This window comes from Mustela nigripes, chromosome 2 (genome assembly GCF_022355385.1).
Source record: "Mustela nigripes isolate SB6536 chromosome 2, MUSNIG.SB6536, whole genome shotgun sequence".
NCBI classification, from domain to species: domain Eukaryota; kingdom Metazoa; phylum Chordata; class Mammalia; order Carnivora; family Mustelidae; genus Mustela; species Mustela nigripes.
The window spans coordinates 53,085,602-53,108,283 of NC_081558.1; the positions used below are offsets into that span (position 1 = coordinate 53,085,602).

The following is a 22,682-nucleotide window of genomic DNA, read 5'->3' on the forward strand; positions in this document are numbered from 1 at the left end:
CAATGTGGGGCTTGACCCCAGGACTCTTGAGAACATGGCCTGAACTGAAAGCAGATGCTTAATCGACTGAGCCACCCAGGTGCCCCTCCACCCTGTTTAGTGATAAGCCAATCTATGCTGAAAGACAAGGACCCAGCTATTACTAAATATCCACCGGGGTAGCAAACTCCAGAAAAATAAATAACAGTGATGTTCACCACAGACATTCTGCCATTTTAGAAATTCAATCTATCCTCCCAAAGCCTGTTCTAATGGTTTTACAAAATAAAGAAATATAATGTCATGCTATTAACAGACTGCAGAACGTACATGCATCTTGCCAACCTATTTTCTTTAAAACCATGCTGACAATGATTGTTAAAACTGCTCCCATGCTAGAATGCTCCTAAATTGTTTTAGCCTTGACACAAGGTCAACAGGAATTAGACTAATGAAGAAATAAAACAAAACTGAAACACTTTAATTTGGGGCCTACTAGACTATATTAGGTTTTTGGCAAATAAAATGGATGAGTGGTTGCAACCAGTGGCATTTATATTTCACTATTAGTTCTCCAAGGTCCACATTCTCTCTGTGCCATTAACCTTCAGGGTCTAGGTCTCTGTCAATCTCACTTCAACCATGCTTTCTCAGGATTACAGAATCAGTAATTCCAGAGCACATTATGGCACAGACCCAGTCAAATCAGAGAGACAGATGTGAGCTCATGTAATTGAGAGGCTTCCATCTGTTCCACTGAAAACCGAGGACTGAGACTCTCACAGTTTCTTATACTCACTCAGGGCTATTCAGGCTCTGGATGGCCCATTTACTTAAGCGCTCAGTAGTTCAGCAAATATCTAACACGGCTGGAGTTTCTATCTTTCTTGCCAAAGGTGGATGGACATTTATTGAAGATGCTCACATTAGATCTATTACGGATCCCCAATGTGGCTGAAAGCACAGAGGTGATAATCCCAGATGGAGAAAGTGACATCACCTCAGACATATCCAAATCCTAGCTTCCACATCAACCCACACATCATCAAGTTTCCTCACTGAGACAGCAGATTATCTACTGGGATAATATCAAGGCACTGCAGACTTGCTGGAAGGAAAAGAAGAAAGAATCCACAAAGCAGAAGCAGTAAAGGTTTTTGTTTTAGCAAAGAGTTAAAAACAGGTGTTGTATACAGAAGAGAAATTGCATTTTTTAATCTCAGGATTTTCTGTAAACTGCTAATGAATATTTCTAGGACTACTGAGATGAAGCTGACTCTATGTGACAAATGCTATTACTGGAAATTTGGAAATAAATTACTTTCACTTAAGTACAATCTTGATCTACTGAGCTCCTATTTGGAGCAGCAATGGTTCTCCGTTTACTTTTATCAATCCATGGAAATTCTCCTTTTTGTTTCTCATTCAGTCCCTCCTAATCCTCACTTAGCACAAGGCTTTTAGAAGTGTGGTCCCTGTGGTTTCTGACCACATCAGAAACACCAGAGTCACTTATTTAAAACGCAGGGGCGCCTGGGTGGCTCTGTCAGCTGAGTATCTGACTCCTGTATTCAGCTGTGGTCATGATCTCATGGATGGATTGTGAGATGAGTACCAAGTCAGGTCCCACGCTCAGTGGGGAATCTGGTTGAAGATTCTCTCCCTCTGCACCCTGCCCTGGTCATGCACATGCACATTCTCTCTCTCTCTCAAATAAATAAATCTCTTTTAAAAAATAATAAAATAAAATAAAATAAAAAGATTATTCCTAGACCTGACCCCAGTCCTAATGAAAAAGTGAGGGACTTAAAAATTTTAAGTCCAGCATGCTCCCCAGGGGTGTTCCTGCATTTTGCTTGAATCTCCTCTTGTGCCCCCTCACTCTCAAAGCTGATCCATGATATGATTAAGCAATACTATGATCAAACAAACATTTCCAACAGCCCAAGGGACGTTGCAGCAGAAACTGGTGGAAGGGGAAAAACTGATGATCGCGAGTATCTGAATCCTCAAGCATCCAGTCAGGAAATTTCTGAAGAGCTGGGGTTCAGAGAATAGAGTTTAGGCTCTCTCCATTACCACCAGCCAACAATAACATGTAAAAGAGCTAAACATAGCCTTGAGGAGAGCTCATCTCTGTTTTCAAACAAAGACATATTTCTCTCACTGTTTTTAATGTTCACTTCTTCAGATGTTAGAATGTTTAAGTTAAATGACCTTCAGTGGTGCCTCAGTTTCCTTACACGTAAAATGGGCATACTAAACACCTGCTCCCTTATACTCTCTTTAATGTGTATTCTGCCATATACTTCCTATACGTCTTTTGCATGACAAAATAACTCATCCCCACAAAAGCTTTGAACTATGCAATAAAAGCTTCAAGATAGTCGATAAAAGCCATATAGATCCTTCTGATCACCAGTTTGTAAATTTCTCAAAGCCTAGAAAAACAAAAGGGGAAGGAAAGGGAGCAAAGAGAAACTTCTACTTTAACCCCAGAAACTAGCCTTAACTTGCTCAGCAGGAAACAGCTCGCCTTCTTCCAACTAGCTCCTCATGTTTAAACTGAGACCAGCTATAAAAGCACTGTGATCACTCTCTGAGAGGTCACAGCAGGTAAACTGAGGACGGCATTAAGACCTGCTCAGCATGACTGGTGTCAGTGGAGGGAGAAATCAAAATCCTCTGGTGGATCTGCCTTGGAAAACATGTCACTTCATTCTGTAAATACAGCATAAGAAACAAAGTAAAACTAATTAAGAAATAAAATAATAATTTAGGGGGAAAAAATCACATGCTGACTTCTAAAGGGTTCTCTTTTCAAAACTTGAGAAGTACCAGAGGCTTTTCCTTTTGTCCCAGATTGTTTCCCAAATGCTACTTTCTGACAGAAGGGTGCACTCAGGAGTCCTGCATGTTGCCATGTGTGTCAGATCATTCATCTGAGGCCGTACATTTCCTTTAAATCCTACAAGCAGGTAGGATTCTAAGTAGGATTGCTAGCATTTGGCAGTCTTATCTTTCTGACCCCATGAGAACATAGAACAAAATTACATAACACTTAGTTTATAACCCATTATGGATTTAGGTTGAATGACATTTGGTTCTGAAGTCTTTCAAAGTACAGTCTTGAAAATGTCAAAGACCATCTATCCATCTATAGCCATACAGACAGAGATATTGATGTAGATACATATTTTTAAATTTATATATATATATAAATATATATATATAAATTATATATACATATAAATTATATATAATGTGTTTCTATTTTATATAATATAATCTCCTAAGTATAGATAGCCAGGTGAAATTACAGATCTGAAATAAAAAAGCCAGTTTCACTGCCATACACACAGACACATATATATAAAATTTCATACACAAACACAACAGAATCACCACCTCTACAGTGTAAATTACTCCAGAGCAATTCACAAACAGTTATGGCTCTGTGCAACATATAAATAGGGGAGCAAAGCCAAATGGAGTAAAGACAAAGCCAGAGATTGTCAGCCTACCTGTAAGCAGAAATTATCACTCAGATATTCAAAATAAACCATGCTATTACACTAGAGAAGTTATACCCCTGGGTTGGGACCATGACACCTTGCTGGGGTTCATATGCTAATCAGCAAATAAAATGACATGTTTTCTCTTGCTTTTTCATAGCTGAAGAAGAGTGAAGAAGGCGTTGTAGTCAGTATACTGTTCAGCCCAACCTTCACCTAGGAGCTATTACATATATATATTTTTTAATTTAATATATATTTTTTAAACAGACTTATTTATTTGAGAGGAGAGAGAAAGAGAGTACGTGAGCAGGGGAAGGGGCAGAGGGAGAGGATACCCAAGCAGACTCCTGTGGAGTGTGGAGCCCGATACGGGGCTCAGTCCCACAAGTCATGAGATCAGGACCTGAGCTGAATCCAAGAGCTGGACACTCAATCGACTGAGCCACCCAGGCATCCCTCTATTATTGCTTCTTAAAAAATACTATTGTTTGGATAAATAAAACGTGGTATACCCATACAAGGGACTGTATTCAGCAATCAAAAGGAATGGAGTACTGACTGATACATGCTCCAAGACAATGAACCTTTATCATGCTACATGAAAAAAGCCAGTCACAAAAGACCATATACTATATGATTCCATTTATATGAAATGTTCAGAATAAGCAGATCTATTGAGACAGAAAGTAGACTTGGGGGTTACCAGGACCTGGTAAGAGAGGGATGGAGAGTGACTACTAATAGGTACAAGGTTTCTTTGGAGGGTAATGAAAATATTAGATCATGGCGATGACTGCCCAACTGTGAATATACTAAAATCGGTAAGCCGTAACATTTTACAGGGGTGAATTTTGTGGTATGTGAACTGCATCTCAGCAAAGCTGTTTAAAAATCCTAGGTTTTAAAGTAACTATCGTCTTTTTAAAAAACTATAGCAGGAGGATGCCTGGGTGGCTCAGTTGGTGTTGGTTAAGCCAATGCTTTCCACTCAGGTCATGATCCCAGAGTCCTGGGATCGAGTCCAGCATCAGGAATCCTTGCTCAGCGGGGAGCCTCCTTCTCTCTCTGCCTCTGCCTGACACTCTGCCTGCTTGTGCTCTCTCTCACTCTCTCTCTCTGACAAATAAATAATAAATAAAATCTTTATTTTTTTTAAACCAACTATAGCAGAAACAGAACCAACAATGAGGTGAGTAAATAGGGCAGCTTTGTATCTTTCCAAGATTCTCAGTAAACCCTGGGCATTATAAGAATTAGTTAACCAACAGGCACAGCTGCAGTGGTTAACTAAAATGAGGTAAATCAAACGTGGCAGGGAAATTCTGAATACACACACACAAAATGTACCAAGAAAGAAAGAAAGAGAAAGCCCTATACACATATGACACAAAATCAAAGCAAAAGGAGCCCTCATATGGGTGGATGAGTGTTTAACTGTCACTCATGTTACCAGGGTTCTCTTGTTAATTAAAAGATAAGACCTGGGAAAGGCAGGAGCCTGAAGTTTTGTTTCGTCATGACATGTAAAATCTAGCATAGCTGGAGATTTCATAACATTAACAAGGCAGTAATAAGTATTTTAAGGTGCCATGCATATTTCCCAGGCTGTACTCTAAACACCACTATGACAGCTATGAGCTGTGATGATCCCACCTCTTTAAAGGGAATGGAAGAGTCATGCTACAGAAAAATCACTTACAGACAAACTAAATGGCATTCCCATCTTCCACAAAGTGAAGTGAAAAACAGGTTACTAGAAGGTCACAAACAGCCACTGTACTGTGTGACACACAAATCAGTGAGCAAAGTGGAACACGATAAAGTCAAAGCCGGAGATTGTTGGTCTACCCAACAGACCCAACTGTTACTTGATAACAATCATATTATCTCAGCCCTCTAGCATAAGGGCTCTATGATCTTGAATTATCACACATTTACTTAGTACCTGCCATGGTCACAAACAATGAAAAATGCTACTGGCAGAAGGATACAACAAAGATGGTGTTCTCCATGCTCTCAAGTAACTTGCACTTTAGATGTGATGATTTCCTATCTAGATGGCAGTGAAAGTGAATTTGAAAGTTTTTGTTAAACATACAATTGAGTCTTGTCATTTTTCAAAGCAGTCATTCTAGAATGATGCAAATCTACCTATTCCAAAGAAAATGGTCACTGTTTTTTTTTTTAAAGATTTTATTTATTTATTTGACAGAGAGAGATCACAAGTAGGCAGAGAGGCAAGTAGAGAGAGGAGGAAGCAGGCTCCCTGCTGAGCAGAGAGCCCAATGCAGCCTGATGCGGGACTCGATTCCAGGACCCTGAGATCATGACCTGAGCCGAAGGCAGCGGCTTAACCCACTGAGCCACCCAGGCACCCTGAAAATGGTCACTGATTAAAAGGTATTTTCCAGGGGCACCTGGGTGGCTCAGTGGGATAAGGCTCTGCCTTTGGCTCAAGATCTCTGTCTGTCAAATAAATAAATAAAATCTTTTTTTAAAATGGTATTTTCCAGCTCTATTTGTGAAACTGGCTTTAGAGTAACAGGAAAAAAAGAGTTCATCATTTTATAGGCATACCTACACAGAACTGTGCCAGGCAAACAGCACTCTACAAGTGTCTAATACATATGGAACATATAATATGTAATACTTACATGTGTATATATATATATATATATATACAATGTATACACAATATATATACAATCACTAGCCACCATATAAAACAGTCAAAAGAATGTACCTCAGACCTTAAAGGCAACTTCTTAATAAAAAAACAAAAACAAAAACAAAACAGCAATGTTCTGAGAATGAGATCACCACAATGTTAGGTTAAATGTGTAATTTTCCAAGGTAATTATTTTGAAGACAAGTTTGAACACCTTACTTATTCAGATATATAAGTTGTTACATTTGTTTGCTTTTAATATCATACTCTATTTACATTAAAGATAACAAAATACAGGTGATATAACTGCCAAATGAATATTACAGGCTATAAACCCTACAGAAATTCACAAGAGGGGGATATAAACATTGTCATACATGAAAGAAGACGAGGCATCTTGTTAGACATTGAGGACTTAAAAGATTACACATAGTATAATTCCTGCCTTTAAAAAAGTTTTAGATAAAGTTTCACAGATGGAGGATGAGCCACACCCTGAAGGGTATATAGAATTCATCTAGCTGGAAAGAAGCAGGAAGGGCATTCCAAATTGGGAAACTGAAAGAACCTACCGGAGGGAATGGCTATGCAAACCAGAAGAGAAATCAAACTGGAGCGAGGAGTGCTTAATCCCTGAGCTTTACTTTAACAGGCCAGTGGTTGGATGAATCATTACTAAATACAAAAGAAGGCAAAGCAACACTATACTAAAGGGAAGTGTTCCCAAAAAAAGAGTCTTCTGTGCTACGTTGGTGTTTGTTCACATCCCTCAATCCGGCTGCCTGCTGGTTTCCACGGCTTGGATTTACCCATTTGGAAAAACAACCCCTTTTTTGACAATACCAAAATCACTACCTCTGCTTGTGATCTGACAAGGGATACACAGATTCCAGCCTTTCAGACGATCAACCCATCGAAAGTAAAGAATACATCTTTTCGCACAAAATACCAAACAGCAGTGTCATTCCTAGTATTTCCACAAGTAACGCATTTTAAGTTAACAATGAAAAACACTTTAATATTGTCCAGAGACATCCAGCATGACTAAAATTTATAAGACCAGCTACACAAAGTATCAGTGAGGATGTATAGTTCCTGGAACCATTATACAACACTGGTAGGAGAACAGGATGGTACAACCACTTTGGAAAACAGATGAAAGTCTCAAAAATAAAGAAAGAAAGAAAGAAAGAAAGACAGACAGACAGACAGACAGAAAGAAAGAAAGAAAGAAGAAAGAAAGTAAGTGAAACGTACCAATGACCCAGCAGGTCCACACGTATGTATCCAAGAGAAAGGGGTGCATTTATCCCCAAAAATGCTTGGACAAAAATATTCAGAGGCTGTCCCACCAAGTGAATGAATTTAAGAGCTATACTGCTAAAAATGGTTAAGATAATAAATTTCAGCATATGCGTATTTTGCCACAAAAAAATGTTTAAAGCAATTTTATTCATTTAAAGCAATTTTATTCATAATAGTTAAAAACTGGAAACAACACAAATGTCCTTCAACCTTAAACTAGATAGGCAGATTATGACATACTCCTACAATGGACTTCAGCCCAGCAATACAAAGAACAAATCACTGATCCATACAACACGCCACTCAAAAATATGTTGAGCACAAAAAGTTGAAATCAAATGATTCTATTTATATGAAGCTCAAGAGTAGACAAAACTAATCTATAACTACATAAGTCAAAATAGCGGTTATCGTTGGGGGATGTGTATGGCCTATCCAAGGAAGCATAAAGGAATACTTTGGGGTGATAGATATGTTCTGTATCTTGATTTGATTTGTTCTTACAAAAGTTATAAACAGAGGGAAAAATCATTCTAAGCCATGCCCTGAAGACTGCACCATCATCAATTATGCCTCAATAAAAACAAAGTAAGAAAAACAAAAATTAAATAAGTAGAACACACCAGTAGTCCTTTATCCATATGAAGCCCAAGGCTTGCATTTTTATCTAGTCCTCCCCAAATAGGCTTTTCACAGAGAAAGAGCTCACAATAAAAATCTCCCCCCAGGGTATTGTAAGATCTATTCTATTCAGGGCAATAACTTTAAAGGTCTGACCAGAGTCCTTTAAGAAGGGCTCTTCTGACCAGAAGTCCTTTAAGAAGAGCATATAAATTGATTTCCTGAGCCTTTTTAAAACTCACTGATTTTTTTTTCTTTTTTTCCTTTTTTTTTTTTTAGAGGAGGGAGAGAGGGAACTAGGAGGGACAGAGGGAAGAGGAGAGAATCTTAAGCAGGATCCACACTCGGCATGACATGGGGCTTGATCTCATGAAATCATGAACTGAGCCAAAATCAAGAGTTGGAAATTAACAAATTGAGCCACCCACCAAGGCACCCCAGGTGCCCCAACATTCACTGACTTTTTAAATTCTAAATATATTCTATTCTTCTAAGGACATAAACAAATCATTTGACCTTTGTTAATTAAAAAAAAAAAAAAAGAGGGGCGCCTGGGTGGCTCAGTCAGTTAAGCATCAGCCTTGGGCTCAGGTCATCAGGGTCCTAGGATCAAGCCCCCACATCAGTCTCCCTGCTCAGTGGAGAGGCTGCTTCTCCCTTTCCCTCTGCCTGCCACTCTGCCTACTTGTGCCGTGCTCTCTCTCTCTTATCTCTCTGTCAAATAAAAAAATAAAATCTTTTAAAAATGAATGAATGAATGAATGAATGAATGGAAAAGAGCGGGGGGCCTGGGTGGCTCAGTCATAAAGCATCTGCCTTCAGCTGGGGTCATGATCTTGGCGTCCTGGGACTGAGCCCCGCATCAGGCTCCCTGCTCAGCGGAGAGCCTGCTTCTCCATCTCCTACTTCCCCTGCTTGTGTTCATTCTCTCACTGTTTCTCTCTGCCAAATAAATAAAACCTTATTTTTAAAAAAATGAAAAGGAAAAGGTGATAACGCTACAATAAATGTTAGGTCCCAATATAAAAGCTAGGTATAACAGAGTGAAGCAGTCTGATTCTTTGAGCATGGGGGCGGGGGGGGGGAGTAAAAGGGGTGCCTGGGTGGCTCAGTCTTTAAGTGTCTGTCTTCAGTTCAGGTCATGATCCCAAGGTCCTGGGTTCAAGCCCTATATCAGGCTCCCTGCTCAGTGGGAAGCCTACTTCTCCCTCTCCCCCCCCCCCCGCTTTTGTTCCCTCTCTCTCTCTGTGTCTCTGTCAAATAAATAAATAAAATCTTTTAAAAAGGTGGGGGGGGGGGGGTAAAAGACCTGACTTCTCATATTCCAAAGGAAATTTTCCAAAAGTTTCTTTGATGTACTTTAAATCCTTCACAACACCATGAGGGAAATAAATCACCTACTCAGATCTGTACTTTGAAGCTTGAAGCTTAAAAATAAAAGCAGTCACTTTTTAGGTATGGATGCAACTATTCTAAATAGTAAATCAGCTAACAGACATCAACCTGTTAATAATGACACTTCAAAATCTGTAATTATCTTCTTTATTTATGTACCTGTTCACAGTCCATCTCTCCTGCTAGAACATAGACTCCAAAAACCCAGGGATCCTGCTGTTTGTTTTGTTAAGAGCTAAGTCCCCAGCACATAAACCAGTGCCTGGCACACAATAAGTATTTAATAGTTTCCCATAAATGTTCAGTTAGTTAACAGACAATCCAGAGTGCAGTAATTAGAAAACAAAAAGAACAGGAGCAATTATTACAACCAACTAGTCCACTTGCTAAGTTTTTCTATAAAAACAGCCTTAAACAGTTTTCTTTCTTCCCCTCTCCTTTGCCAGCTGCTATTCCTTCCTCTAAGGACATTCTAAGAGTTAACTTCCTTGTGTTACCAAATAACCGACAATCCCTGGGTTAACCATACAATTTCAATGTTTCTTTAACAAAAAGACCCTGGAGTAGATTCATACCTAAGCAGACACCACAGATGTTTGGTGCTAACAACAAAGAAATGAAAGACAAAGTCCTAGCCCTCCCAGAGTTTATAGAAAGGCAGACTGAGGAGTATATAACACAGTGAAATAAATTCTCTGACAAAACCATGCTCGGCATGCCACAAAACTACAAACAAAACACCTAATTCAGCTAAAAAGGCAGGAGTGAGGAGGGTCACTTTCGAGGAGTCTCTGCACTTGAGGGACTAAGAGAAGTCAAGAGAAAGGGCAGGGGACGCGGATTTCAGAGAGAAGCAATGGTTCACTCAAATACAGCTGACCCTTGAACAAAATGGGTTTGAACTGCTCAGGTCCCCTTGCATGCAATTTTCTTCCAGTAAATACAGTACAGTACTGTAAATGTACTTCCTCTTCCTTACAATTTTCTTATTAACACTTGCTTTTCTCTAGCTGACTTTATTGTGAGAATACAGTATATAACACACAGGATATACAAAACATACATGAATCACTCTGTTATATTATCAGTAAGGTTTCCAATCAACAGTAAGCTATTAGTAGTTAAGTTTTTGGGAAGTCAGAAGTTATACACATGTTTTCAAGTACACGAAGTGGGGGCAGTAAAGGGAGGGGTGGATAGGCACCTCTCGCCCTCACCTGTCTGTGAACTGTAGTTTGATGAATCTGGGCTACAGGGTGTGGGTGAAGGAATAATAAAAAATAGGGCTGTAACAGCAAATAAGGGATGGCACTCTGGTAATACTATGGATAAAGGCTTAGAAGAGAACAAGATTAGAGGCAGGGGTCAGTTGTGGGGTTATTTTAGGAATAAAGAAGAAAATTGATAGAGACCTAAGAGAAGAGTTCCTAGTACCTCTTCAACTCCTCATTCTGTTCTTTGTTCCCCAGTGACCATTCTTGCCCAGAGCTTCACTTATTCTCTCTCCCAAACTAGTATCACCAGCAATGGCCTCTTGTCTGAGCTCTAGATCCATATATCCAATCCTATAATATTTAGCTCTTCTTCGAAATTTTAAAGATCCTTCAAACTCAACATATCTGAAACTAAACTCGTGATCTCATCCCAGAACCCAGTCCTCTCACTGTATTTCCCACCTCTGCAAATGGCAGAACCTTCCTTCCACTCACCTGGACAAGCTAGAAACCTAGGAAGCACTTCCATGTCTTCTATGTCTTCTCTTGTCCCCTACTCCAGCCTCTCCCCATGTACTGCCAGTCTTCTCTCTAAATTTTTCTTCTACTCCTTTGCTTTTCCATGACCGCCACCACAATCTGAGTGACTACTATCTCTTGCCTAAACCAGCGCAGCACATTCACATTCTCTCCTATTTCTACGTTCTCTCCTTCTTCCCTTCCAATCTGTTCTCAAGCTGCAACCACAGCTTGCTTGTCTTTAATGTTTATCAGCCTGCCTCACTCTGCCTCCTACCAACACCAGGAGCTCCATAAAGCTCCTGTCCATTTTGCTCACCACATGCTCACCAGCACTCAATTCCCAATGGGGTGCATATTCAAAGAGTATTTGAGCCAAGGGATATAAGAAGTTTAAGATTTTGGAAGGAGTCAACACCAAATGGTATTAGGAGATTCAACGAGGTAAGGACTGAAAAGTGTCCACTGAACTTTCCACTAGGATATCACTTAGTGGCTTCATCCAGAACAACTTAAGTGAAGCTGTGGGAGCAGAAATGAGATGATGTGAGATGACAGTGGACTGAGGAGAGACTGGACAGAAGGAAGTAGAAACAAGTTGACCACATTCTTCTCTTCTGGCAAAGGTAAGAGTCTAATAGCTGCAACAGGGGCGGGGGGCAAGAGAGTGGGTAAGATTTAGGGATGAGTTTGGTTTTGTTTTAAAGTTGGGAAAAACTTGTGTGCTTAAGCACATGATAAAGAGAAAGAACCAGGAGAGGAAGAAGGGGAAATCAGAAGCAGATCACAGAGAAGTCCCTGAGGCCAGAAGAGCTGTTATCTATGAGCACCAATAAAAGAATTAGCCTTTCAGTGAGCCTAAGGGAAGGGGAAGAAGGATGGAGGTGGATCCAGAAGAGTCTGCAGGTGGAAAAGCAAGATGTGGTGGTTCTTCTATCTTTTCCTTAAAGAATACACAAGAGTTCTTCCAGCTCTATAAGAAGGCCCTCTCCCAATCTGTTTTGAACAAAATATAGAACCAAGTGAATGCGTATGTGTATTACATTTATTGCTGGACACCAAGAGCAATGTCCGATGTCTGCTGTTGGTTCTAGAACTCTACTCCACCTCCTCCCTCCCCAAATCAGCCATCTTTCACCAGTATAAAGCCTCTCAGAGAAAAAGTGCTCCCATCGTGGTCTCCAGAAACTAGTGGTCATTGTTACCAATTCTGAATCCAGTAGAGCAGTGCTGGAAAACTTTTTATAGGTTTTATCCTGAGAAGGACTACTATTTTCCATCTCTTTTGCCCTCTGCCCAACAGAACTTAGAGCCTGGTACAGCTGCTACTGGATATTCCTTTAAGAAAGCTACTCAAAGCCCTCTCATGGGTGATTTTAAGCACTGGCAAAGAGGTCATAACTTTTCAGCAGAAAAATAAAACAAGAGTTTTCTGTGAGTTCAGCCAACAGTTTATCAGTTGCTCATCAGAAAAAAATAATCATTTAAAAGGACACACATAGTAAGAATGGGAGAAAATGGGTACCGGAAAGAGCTGCTGACATTAAAATAAAATTTTAAATTAATCCCCTGCCACTCTTAACAGTGCTGCCATATAATGGAAGACGTGTTTGTTTTCAAAGGGGAAAAAAAATGTCCAGAAATTTACACTCATCACTCCCTGAACTGTTATCAGGGAAGAAGACTTGGCTCACTCTGTCCAGCTGGATTTGGGGTAGTGTAAACAACTTTGCTAAATTGCTTGGCAGACTGCATCTGCAACAAATCATTAAATTCTGGAATTCACTCTATTAAAATCGAATCATTAGCCAAAAACAATTAACAGGCAACTATTTTCATGCAAAGCAGATATAAAATAAAAATCAAGACCCATACATATGGATGATTCTTTTTCATTCATAATTTTAGATGGTGCATAATGCAGATGATTGTTTCAAATCTTTGTTGCCCTCAGACAGCCACCTCTCTACAATGTAGAGTATTGTTTGACTACTGGAACAACTTAAGCTTTTTCTGTGTATCTGAAAGTCCCTGGATTAACATCCAAAGAAATCTGGCACTGTAACAAAGTTGACTTGTAACAAGTCTCAGCCTTTAAGCAAATTGCTTATTAATGCAGAACGAAAGCCCTTGTTCAGACCCTAATTAAGCTATGTATCTCCTCGAGCATCCCCCACTTTGCACTCTCACAAACTGCAGAGTTTTTCAGACATACAAGTTCCCATTACGACCTGCATGGTCAAGGGCTTTCAACAGGTGAGGAAGACTGTGAACAAAACACTGACTGAAAAAAAAAGTTTGGACCAAAGCATCACCAGCTATGTTTAGTAGACAGTGAGCAGCAAGTGAATGAGAAAGACGCTGGAGCGTCCACATATATTCCACAGCCAAGATTCCCACACGTGAAGATAAGCTGGCTTCACAAGGAAAAGACAAGGACATCTCCACTATAAAAAACCTCAAGCAAGACAAAAAAGAGGACATAGGAAATAATTTCAATTGGGCTAAAAAAACAAACAAACAAACAAAAACAAAAACAAAAAAAAGGAAAGGAAAAACACACTAAACTAATTTAATTTGTTTAGAATTGCACATAGAGGTAGGAGAGATAGGAAGAAAAGACATAATTGTGATGACCTCCTGGGGCGAGGAGGATTTTGACAAGGAGAGAATACTTGAAAGAGACAAATTATTATTTCCTGACCTGGTGGTGATTATAAGGTTGTTCATTTTCAAACCACACATGTGTTTTATGCATGTTTATGTACATATGACATATTTCATAATAAAAAGTGTTGCAAGAGAGAGGGACAACCCAAGACTTAATATATTCCAGCACAGCACACACGCATTCCATATACCTTTAAGAGAACAGATACTGGGTGGGAAAAGGACAGGACTGAGTTTTCTGTGATGACTTAACTAAATATATTTCAGTTTATTACGTTTACAGACTTCTTTGTTAACAAACAAGTTAAGTTATTAAGAGTTCAGAAAGATCATATAAGTCAGCCACAAATTAAAGGTAGCTTTAAGAATAGATTTTCTACTTTATTTAGGGTAAATAACCTTTCAACTAGTAGTAATTTGCATTGTTAGGATTTAAACACATTCTGTACACAATACCCTGAAATTGTAACAATCTACAGTATTCTTTAAAAAAAAAGGAAAAAAGGACAAAGGAAGGCAAGATAACAAAGCAAACTGACAGAAAGAGTTCCTTAGAACTTAGCAGAACATGTAACATTTAGGAAGGCAAAGAGAGAACAAATGGAAAAAGTAAAATCATTTTCAGACTCTGCTTTTAAAATTAAGCATCCATGGTTGGGGTTTCTTTGAGGGGAGGGATAAGGGGCTGACATATGAGTTCATTAAGAAATAAAAAAGGGATTGCGCACCTCTTGATCTCAGGGTTGTGAGTTCAAGCCCTACCTTGGGTGCAGGGATTACTTAAAAGTAAAAGCATGTGGGAGAGGGACTATTCTATAGAACAAACTGATGTTGATGAGCCCAACTAGGGAATACTTCTAATAAACTCAATATCCGATACAGAGATACCACTAAACACAAACAGTCATTGAATAAATGTCAGATACGGAGATAAAACACAGCCAGAAACAACCCCTGGTTAGACCGGTTTTATATATTTGTATATATGCAGAAGTGCTAAATCTGGATCTAATTTCTTCAGACAAAACCAAGTTTTCTGCAACATCCTCACAATTGAGCGGAACGAGGCTATATTGAGAGGTTCTGAATCTTCTCACAAGCCGCGGGGGTACTTTTTGTATCTTATGGCGTGTTTAAAAAAACCTTCACAGCAACAAATCCCAACACCCTAAGAATAGAAGGCCATGCAGACAATAGGGAAGGAACAGAGGAAGGAAGGAAGAGAAATCTGCCTTCCAAAACAAAGCCATGTGTAAGCTCCAAGAGATAAACAGCCAAGTAAAATAATCTTTCCAGAAGAGGGCAGAGAAACAAGGGAGGGTTGCTGGAAGGAAGGAGGGTATAATCACACCTTCCCTTCACAAACTGTGATTAGAAGAAATACAAACTGGCTGGATCTCTTGCAGGAGATCTCCTGGGCTCACCTAGGCATGTTTTACTAATCAAACTCCTCTCAGCCTCTCCCCCAACCACCTCCTGTTCCTCTCCCTCAACAACTGCTCCCCTCCCCCCTAACCCCTCCTTCCTCTCCCCCCAATTTTCCCCTTCCTATCCCCCCCAACTCCTCCCCTTCACCTCTCTCTCCTGCAAACAAAATGCTAAAGTAAAATGAATTTCCACAGCAAAATAGTTGCAGATGTTCCACTTCAGAATACACCCCAGGATCAAGAGCTGGTCACTTGATACACAGGGCTGGAACAGAGGCGGGTTCAAATGGCTCTGCTCTGTGGCCTTTTCACCTTAATAGTACCCAATGCTCTAAGTTTCCTTGATGCCTCTGAACTCATTAGACAAAGAACACTAAACTGCTTGCTGGTTAGACTGGCAGAAAACAAAAGAAATCCCGTCACCCAACCTTACTCCTAATTCTGGCAAAGTCTCACTCAACAACTAGTCTGCATTTTCCTTTCAATTCCAGAAAATTAATTTTAAGTGTACCCTGTGATGAAATAAGTGTAATTATGTTCTAAAACAATGAGTAGCTCAAAATGTGAGGAACTTAGAATACTCTCCTCTTAAGCTTTCAGATGATCACAATATGCAATTTATTCTTACTTTCTCCCAATATAAATCGCACTATTAAATTAAAAGGGGAGAATTCTTCTACCAAATTACACACTAATGGCTCTTAACCCATAATTAAAGTATCACTAACAGCAGCTTAAAGCCACGGCCAACCATGAGCACATTTATTAGGACCTATGTTTTCAGCACCACGTAATTATGTAAATAGAACCGTCAGCCATCTTGAGAAAAATCAATGGTCTAACCAGTTCTCTACTCCCTTGGGAAAACACTCTTTGTGAACTGGCATTACACAGGGCCTCCTCCTCTGCACAATCAGGAAAAAAGTAAAGCAAACCAGAGCAGCAAGGAGAACAAATTCCAACAAGGCTGGTCACTTAGAGTTCTCATACTCTCCTTTCTGACATCACAACAGCCTGGAAATCTAGACCAGCAACTGGCTTCTCAGGGCAATGAGGACTCCACAACAGGCTCACTGTGCACTGTAATCTCAGATGTCCCCTGCCACCCCGTGCTGGGAGGGTCCCCAAGACCGAGCACATTCCCTATCACTGACAAGCTAATAACTAAGGAGACAAGACATAAAATGATCGTGGAGAGGCAGTAATGCTACAGAAAAATCACAGACTAATGAAAACCACTCAGTCCTCACAACAACTCATTTCTGCTACAAACTTTCTGAATCAACTTGAACAATTTACCTCTCTGGGCCTTGGTTTCCTCCGGGCGGAGGGGGAGGGGGGGGGGGAGTCAAATGTCTAAGATATACCTAAGGCCCTGTACAGCTCTACAATAATTAGAGAATACGAGATGTATATATAATGAAGTACTAAATTATACAGTAGTGACTACACTGCTATTGGAGAGATTTCATGGTTTGTTTTTTTTCTTTTTTCAGTCAGCCACTTTCTGGGAGCCAAATAAGGCACCGTGGCAGGATTCCAGGATCCAGTGGTGACCAAGGCAGAATGCCCTGCCTCCAGGAGGCTTTCAGCCTACTGGCGGAGTGTTCTCAGGAGTTAGAAGGGAAAAATGAAGGCTAAGGTTGGCTTATGACCTTTTCATGGAGATAGAGGCAAAACTGGGGTTCAAATGGGAATAACATGAACATGCAGTATGGTTAACTGCATGAGCTAGTTAACTGTTGAGGGTTGTGGTAATAAACCATGAGGTTTTTTGAACAGACTCATTAACACAAGCAGAGTTCTGCTAATTTGCTCATTACCAATGAAAGTGATGGGTTTCCAGAAATTAGCCAGACTGAGATGCTTTCTGCCCTTTGCCAATCTCCTTCTCCTACCCAATGGATCCCACCCCAAACCTATTTGCAGTTAATTTTTTCCTTTATTTTCTTTTTCAATTATGCTTACAGACTAGTATCGGGAAAGTCAGATGCCAGAGAGCAGTCACCAAGCAGAGTCTGTGTCTGAACCAGTTGCTCTAAATGTAGGACTTTAGGAAGGCCTTGTATGCTGCAAGATAACTAGCTAAAAAGGATCTATTTGTGTATATGTTGCCAGAGAGGCTGAAGAATGACAGTGCGGACACATGGTTTATTTGGCAGAGTAGAGCTGTGAACAACAGAACCAGGGAATATGGTATAACTAACCTGGAGAGTAATAACCATCAACATCTTAATTGTTAAAACTAAAACTTCAGAAAATTAAATTGTCCCTTATTCTTAAAGAGATGTAAAGCCTGCCTGTGCCCCAAGTGAAATTAAATGCTGCCTACCAACTGTACATTCCATTTTCCAAATAACTTCCCTGGAATGCTGGTGAGCTGCTATGCTTAATACGAATACTTCCAGAGTATTGGATTTAAAGGAACAGTAATGGTTCCAACTTTCCTTACCAAAAAAAAAAAAAAAAAAAAAAAATTCCCATCTGAGATTTATGCCCATCCTCAAAACACCCCTTTGAGTTCAGAACAGATGTGTGCTGTATTTATACTAAGAAAACCACCAGGGCATAAACAACCCACTATAAACACCACTCAAGTTTTGCTGTGCTTTTCTTCATTTCCTGTGTATTTATTTTGGTGTTAAAATAATGTTAACTTTCATAGCAAGGAAAAGAGCAGCAGATGTTTAAACCAAACAGACTACAGCAAATCATCCTACATATCTACTCAACTTTCAAAATCAAAGTTTCTTCCCCCAAATAAGGAGGGAGACTACAAAGCAGACTATCTCGAGTACATTACAGACTACAAAACAACAAATCAACCTGGACAAGCTTTCCATAAGCTTTTCCTCACCACCCCGCAACTGGAAACATACAAAATTAATGGGGTATCAATTTCCTTGCAGTCAGTCTATTCCTCAGTTAGGCTGATAATTACGTTTTGTTTTGTTTTGAAAAATATCATATTACACAATGACAAAGACAAGCCAACAGATATTGCCTTAAAAGTCTGTGATTTCTTATTCAGTGAAGAAAGAAATGTTTTTTAAAACTGCAGTATGTTAATTTCACAAGAAACAAGCCCAGTTACTTGTTGCTGCCCAGTCACCATCCTGAAGAAGTCTGCTTTTAAGATGAGTGACTTCAGATGATCTACTTAAAGCAGCAGATTCAAAGAAAGCTATCCGCCATAATTCTCATCAGTGAAACAAGCAGGAGTTAAAAATATTTATATACCTTTTTAAAAAAATATCCCAAGTATGAAATCCTTATCCAGAGTTTAAAACACACACACACACACAAACAAACAGTATGAATGAGATTTCATTTTCCTTGAAGGGGAAAGGGTAAGTTTTCAACTGATTAGGCAACAGGCCTGAAATTTTACATGCAAGTTTCTTCAATGTTTTCTTTTCCAAAAGAAACGTTTAGTTCACTATTAAGAGAAAACATGGAAACTGGTTCGACTGAATCAGAAAGATGTCTCCTCCTCGATTTGTATGTGGTTACAACAAAAAACACTCCTCCTGCCAAGCTAAATTCCCCCGGAGATGCCTCTCCAGCCACTCAAACCCAGGCCATTACCACTTTTTCAAATTGCACGTAGATAATGTTTCCAACAGATTAAGAAGTTGCTTTTTCTCTTCTTACTACTAACAGTTCGAAATGCTACAAGGCAGTGGAGAAACACCTCATGGTTATAACAGGAGGTAATAAACAATAAGAATTCAGAGTAGGTTCCTTTCTTTCTTTTTTTCTTTCTTCCTTTCTTTCAATTTAGCTTTCTGGTTGGTGTGTTGTGCAATCACTTCCACAAGGGACCGGAGTGTGGAGGGAACATCCTTCAATGTCAGAACTCTCTCAGAGCTGTACAGGAAATGGGAAATCAGACAAAGAGCCAGCCTGTGCTTTGTGACATGGGTGCCCTTTCAGTCCCCCAAACTGAATAGAAAAATTCTTCATTGTTTGGGACAATCGCTCCTGAAAACAAAAACTCACTGTAACTTTCTGTTCCCCTCTACATGAAAATCCCAAGTACTGATTGGAATACAACATGAATACTGTAGATAGTGCATGTTTAAAATAAGTATCAAACCCGGGGGGGGGGGGGCACAACATGTTTAACTTTTCCTGGACCTAGAAGTTCTTCCTCTAAAGAGAACATCAACAGAATTAAAAAATAATCATATTATCAAGAGTTAAAAATGTGAAGAGTTAATATGTTGCAAGCAAAAAGGAAACTTTTAACAGTTTATATTTCACTGCCTTCCCTCCCCCACTGTTACCCTGAAGGCTAAGATAGGAACAACAAACTTTGTACTGAAAATAGTACATAATCAACACTCGCCTTTCAAAGCACCCTGAAATCTCAAGAAAGAGAAGAAAATACACAGAAGGCATTCAGAACCCTAAAGGAGGAGTGGCCTTGACAAAAGCAAGAGAAGAGCAATTTCTAGAACAGAACCTCTACCTTCGTAGCAGAGAATGCCGATATTGTTGTTCATCTTGTCCAAGTACTGGTAGTTCAACAGGTCCATCTTCATAAATAGCATTTATCGGGCTCGCACAGAAAACCAGCTCTTTGCTTTTGCCCCAAAGAGTATGTTTCAAAAAATCAATTATTACTGAGTAGCTCCTGGCTCTTCTCAAACTTCACAAAGACTGTGAGGCCCAGCCTCAGATGATCAAAACAAAGTATGTAAAAGTTAAAAAAAAAAAAAAAAAAAAGAAGAAGAAGAAGAAAGAAAGAAAGAAAAAGAGAAAAAAAAACACGCACGAAAAATCAAACACAAAAACCCTTCAAGGGCTTAATTGTAGACGGTGTATGTTTTGTATCCTCAATCGAGCACTTAAAAACGTTTCAGAAGTCTTTACAAATCTTTCTTCGAAATAAAAAAGGAGTGAAAAAAGCAAAACACGAAGCACATTTCCTAGGACAAAGCCGCACTCGCTTTCCTCACAGCCCGCTGCAAGTTAACTGCGCTGACATGCTGGCTATGCCTGGTATGACTCGTATGTAAACGAGCTTCCTCTTCCCAGCGGGAGGGAGCACGGAGCATGCTCACTGAATCCCTGGAGCTCTTCAAATGTCAGGGATATTTTCTGCACAAGATCAGTCTCTAAATGTATTAAGTGTTTGAAAGAAAGAGAAAGAGGAGGTGGAGAGTCTGTGCAGAGGGGCTGCCGCAGAGCTGCTCTCGACAGGAAACAGCCTTGCCACTGGAGAACCGTAGGAGGAGAAAGAAAACCCAGGAAGTTTCTTTTTCGGGAGCTGAGTAAAAAGTAAAAAATCCATCATAGAAGCAAACTTCCATAGAATTTAACTTTTTGGTGCATCTTTGCTGTCAGGGTCCAGAAACACACACTGTTTTTTGCTGTGGTACATACACTGCACATCTATGTAAGGTTTCTTTTTTCTTTCTTCTAAAAATTGTTTTATAAGGTCCATTTATACTTGAACTGTGTATTTCAAATTTTGATGTTAATGTTACATATAACTTCCCTCATAATCTTCAGGACAACTCACATGAACAGAGCAGAGACAGTATCATCTTTTTACAACAGAGGGATTAAATGACTGGCCCAGGACCCCAAAACAGTCGGTAGAACTACTTTTAAGGTATTTTCTGCCCTAATAATTTTTCAAAACACAACAACAACAAAAAAACCAGGAAGGAAAAAAGATAAAATAGAGAGAGAAGTTTAAGCAAGTAAGAAAGGTATATCCAAAACCACATGCCTATTTGAAACAATGGGGTGTGGGGGAGAATAAATATATTTTCACTTTGCGTGTGTGAAAGCTGCTCCATCTATGTATTAATGGCTAGTAGTATGCTGCTGTGCTGTTCCTATCCTGTTCTTTAAGAGCCTTAAACTGCATATCTCCAGTATCTAGCACAAGTAGGCACCCAAAAGCTGTTTACTGAATGAGTAAATCACTGAATGTTCAGAGCCTTCAGCACATGAAGAGCACACTAGCAAACAGAGGGGAAAAATCATTTTATCTTTGCAGACTGTAGCTAGCTTTTGGCACCACAAATAGACTAATAATTCACCACAGGAAGTGTTTGTATATTGGTATATTGTATGCTATTGTATATGGGTATATTGTATGCTATTGGGAGATCTAGAAAATATTAAGCAGTGGCATAGAGTAGACCAAGACCTGAAGTTTTAATACTCTAAAGTAAGAGTTGAATAAATGATTTCAAGGAATTTGATTTTTAAAATCCAGCAATAATTGCACTTCAGATGTTAGACATTCATGGCAAGTTGTTCTAATCATATCTTATTAGGAGATTAATAAAACACCCAATACCACCACCATCACTGGATAGGAGCAGGTGAAGCAGACAACTCAAGATTTCACGGGCTTTAATTTATAAGGGTATTAACACTAGGTTATGTATTCTGGATACTGAATAAGCTATACTGAAAGACATATATACCATCAACCGTAATTAAAATAATGGTATTTGGCAGGGAGGGTCAGAAGAAGCTCTGATAGCATCTATAATACACTAGATTATTACATCTCAAACAGTCTTAATATTTTTAAGCACCACATTCAAATTCAAATGATAGTTTTAGCATATAATTACTGTGCTGTTCTTTGACATCAGGTCTCAATCAGAAAACATGATGAGTCATTAGCATGTCTCCTATGGGAGAAAGTTGGCTGCACATTAGAATCAACATGGACTTTTTAAAAATCCTGATGCTGAGGTGGCATCAAACTTATCCGAGGAGGTGGGACCCAGGATCAGTATCATTTTTAGAGTCTGAGGTGATTCTAAAATGCAGTCAAGGTTGAAAACCCTTGTTTTTATCAAAGAGGAAAAAAAATTTACCTCCCTTAAGATACTTCATTTTATTTTAAGGAGGAGAGTTTTCTATTTTAAAATATAGTGATTGAGGGGCACTTGGGTGGCTCATTTGGATTAAGCCTCTGACTTCAGCTCAGGTCATGATCTCAGGATCCTGGGATCAAGTCCCACATCAGGCTCTCTGCTCAGCAGGGAGCCTGCTTCCTCCTCTCTCTCTCTGCCTGCCTCTCCACCTACTTGTGATCTCTCTCTCTCTCTCTCTGTCAAATAAATAAATAAATAATCTTTTAAAAAAATAAATAAAATAAAATATAGTGATTTAGGGGTGACTGGGTCAGTTAAGCGTCTGCCTTCCACTCAGGTCACGATCCCAGAGTCCTGGGATCACGCCCCAAGTCTGGCTCCCTGATCAGCGTGAATGCTGCTTCTCCCTCTGTGCCTCCTCTTGCTCAGGTTCTCTCTCTTTCTCCTCCCAAGTAAATAAATAAAATCTTTTAAATAATATAATATGACATAATATACAGCTAATATATAAC

At 39.4% G+C, this 22,682-nt stretch overlaps 1 protein-coding gene across 4 annotated transcripts in view; it reads right to left on the bottom strand.

Annotated features, from left to right (window-relative positions):
- VGLL4 (vestigial like family member 4) overlaps positions 1-22,682 on the bottom strand; it is a 154,546-nt gene that overhangs the window by 62,959 nt on the left and 68,905 nt on the right. Inside the window, exon 1 of one of the 4 annotated variants that reach the window (XM_059390341.1) lies at positions 19,791-20,312. The exons of the other annotated variants lie outside the window; for them this stretch is intronic. Within the exon in view, the coding sequence (XP_059246324.1) occupies positions 19,791-19,872 (82 nt within the window). The 5' untranslated portion in view covers positions 19,873-20,312. Of the gene's footprint in view, positions 1-19,790; positions 20,313-22,682 lie in introns of those variants that run through there. 4 annotated transcript variants of the gene reach the window in all.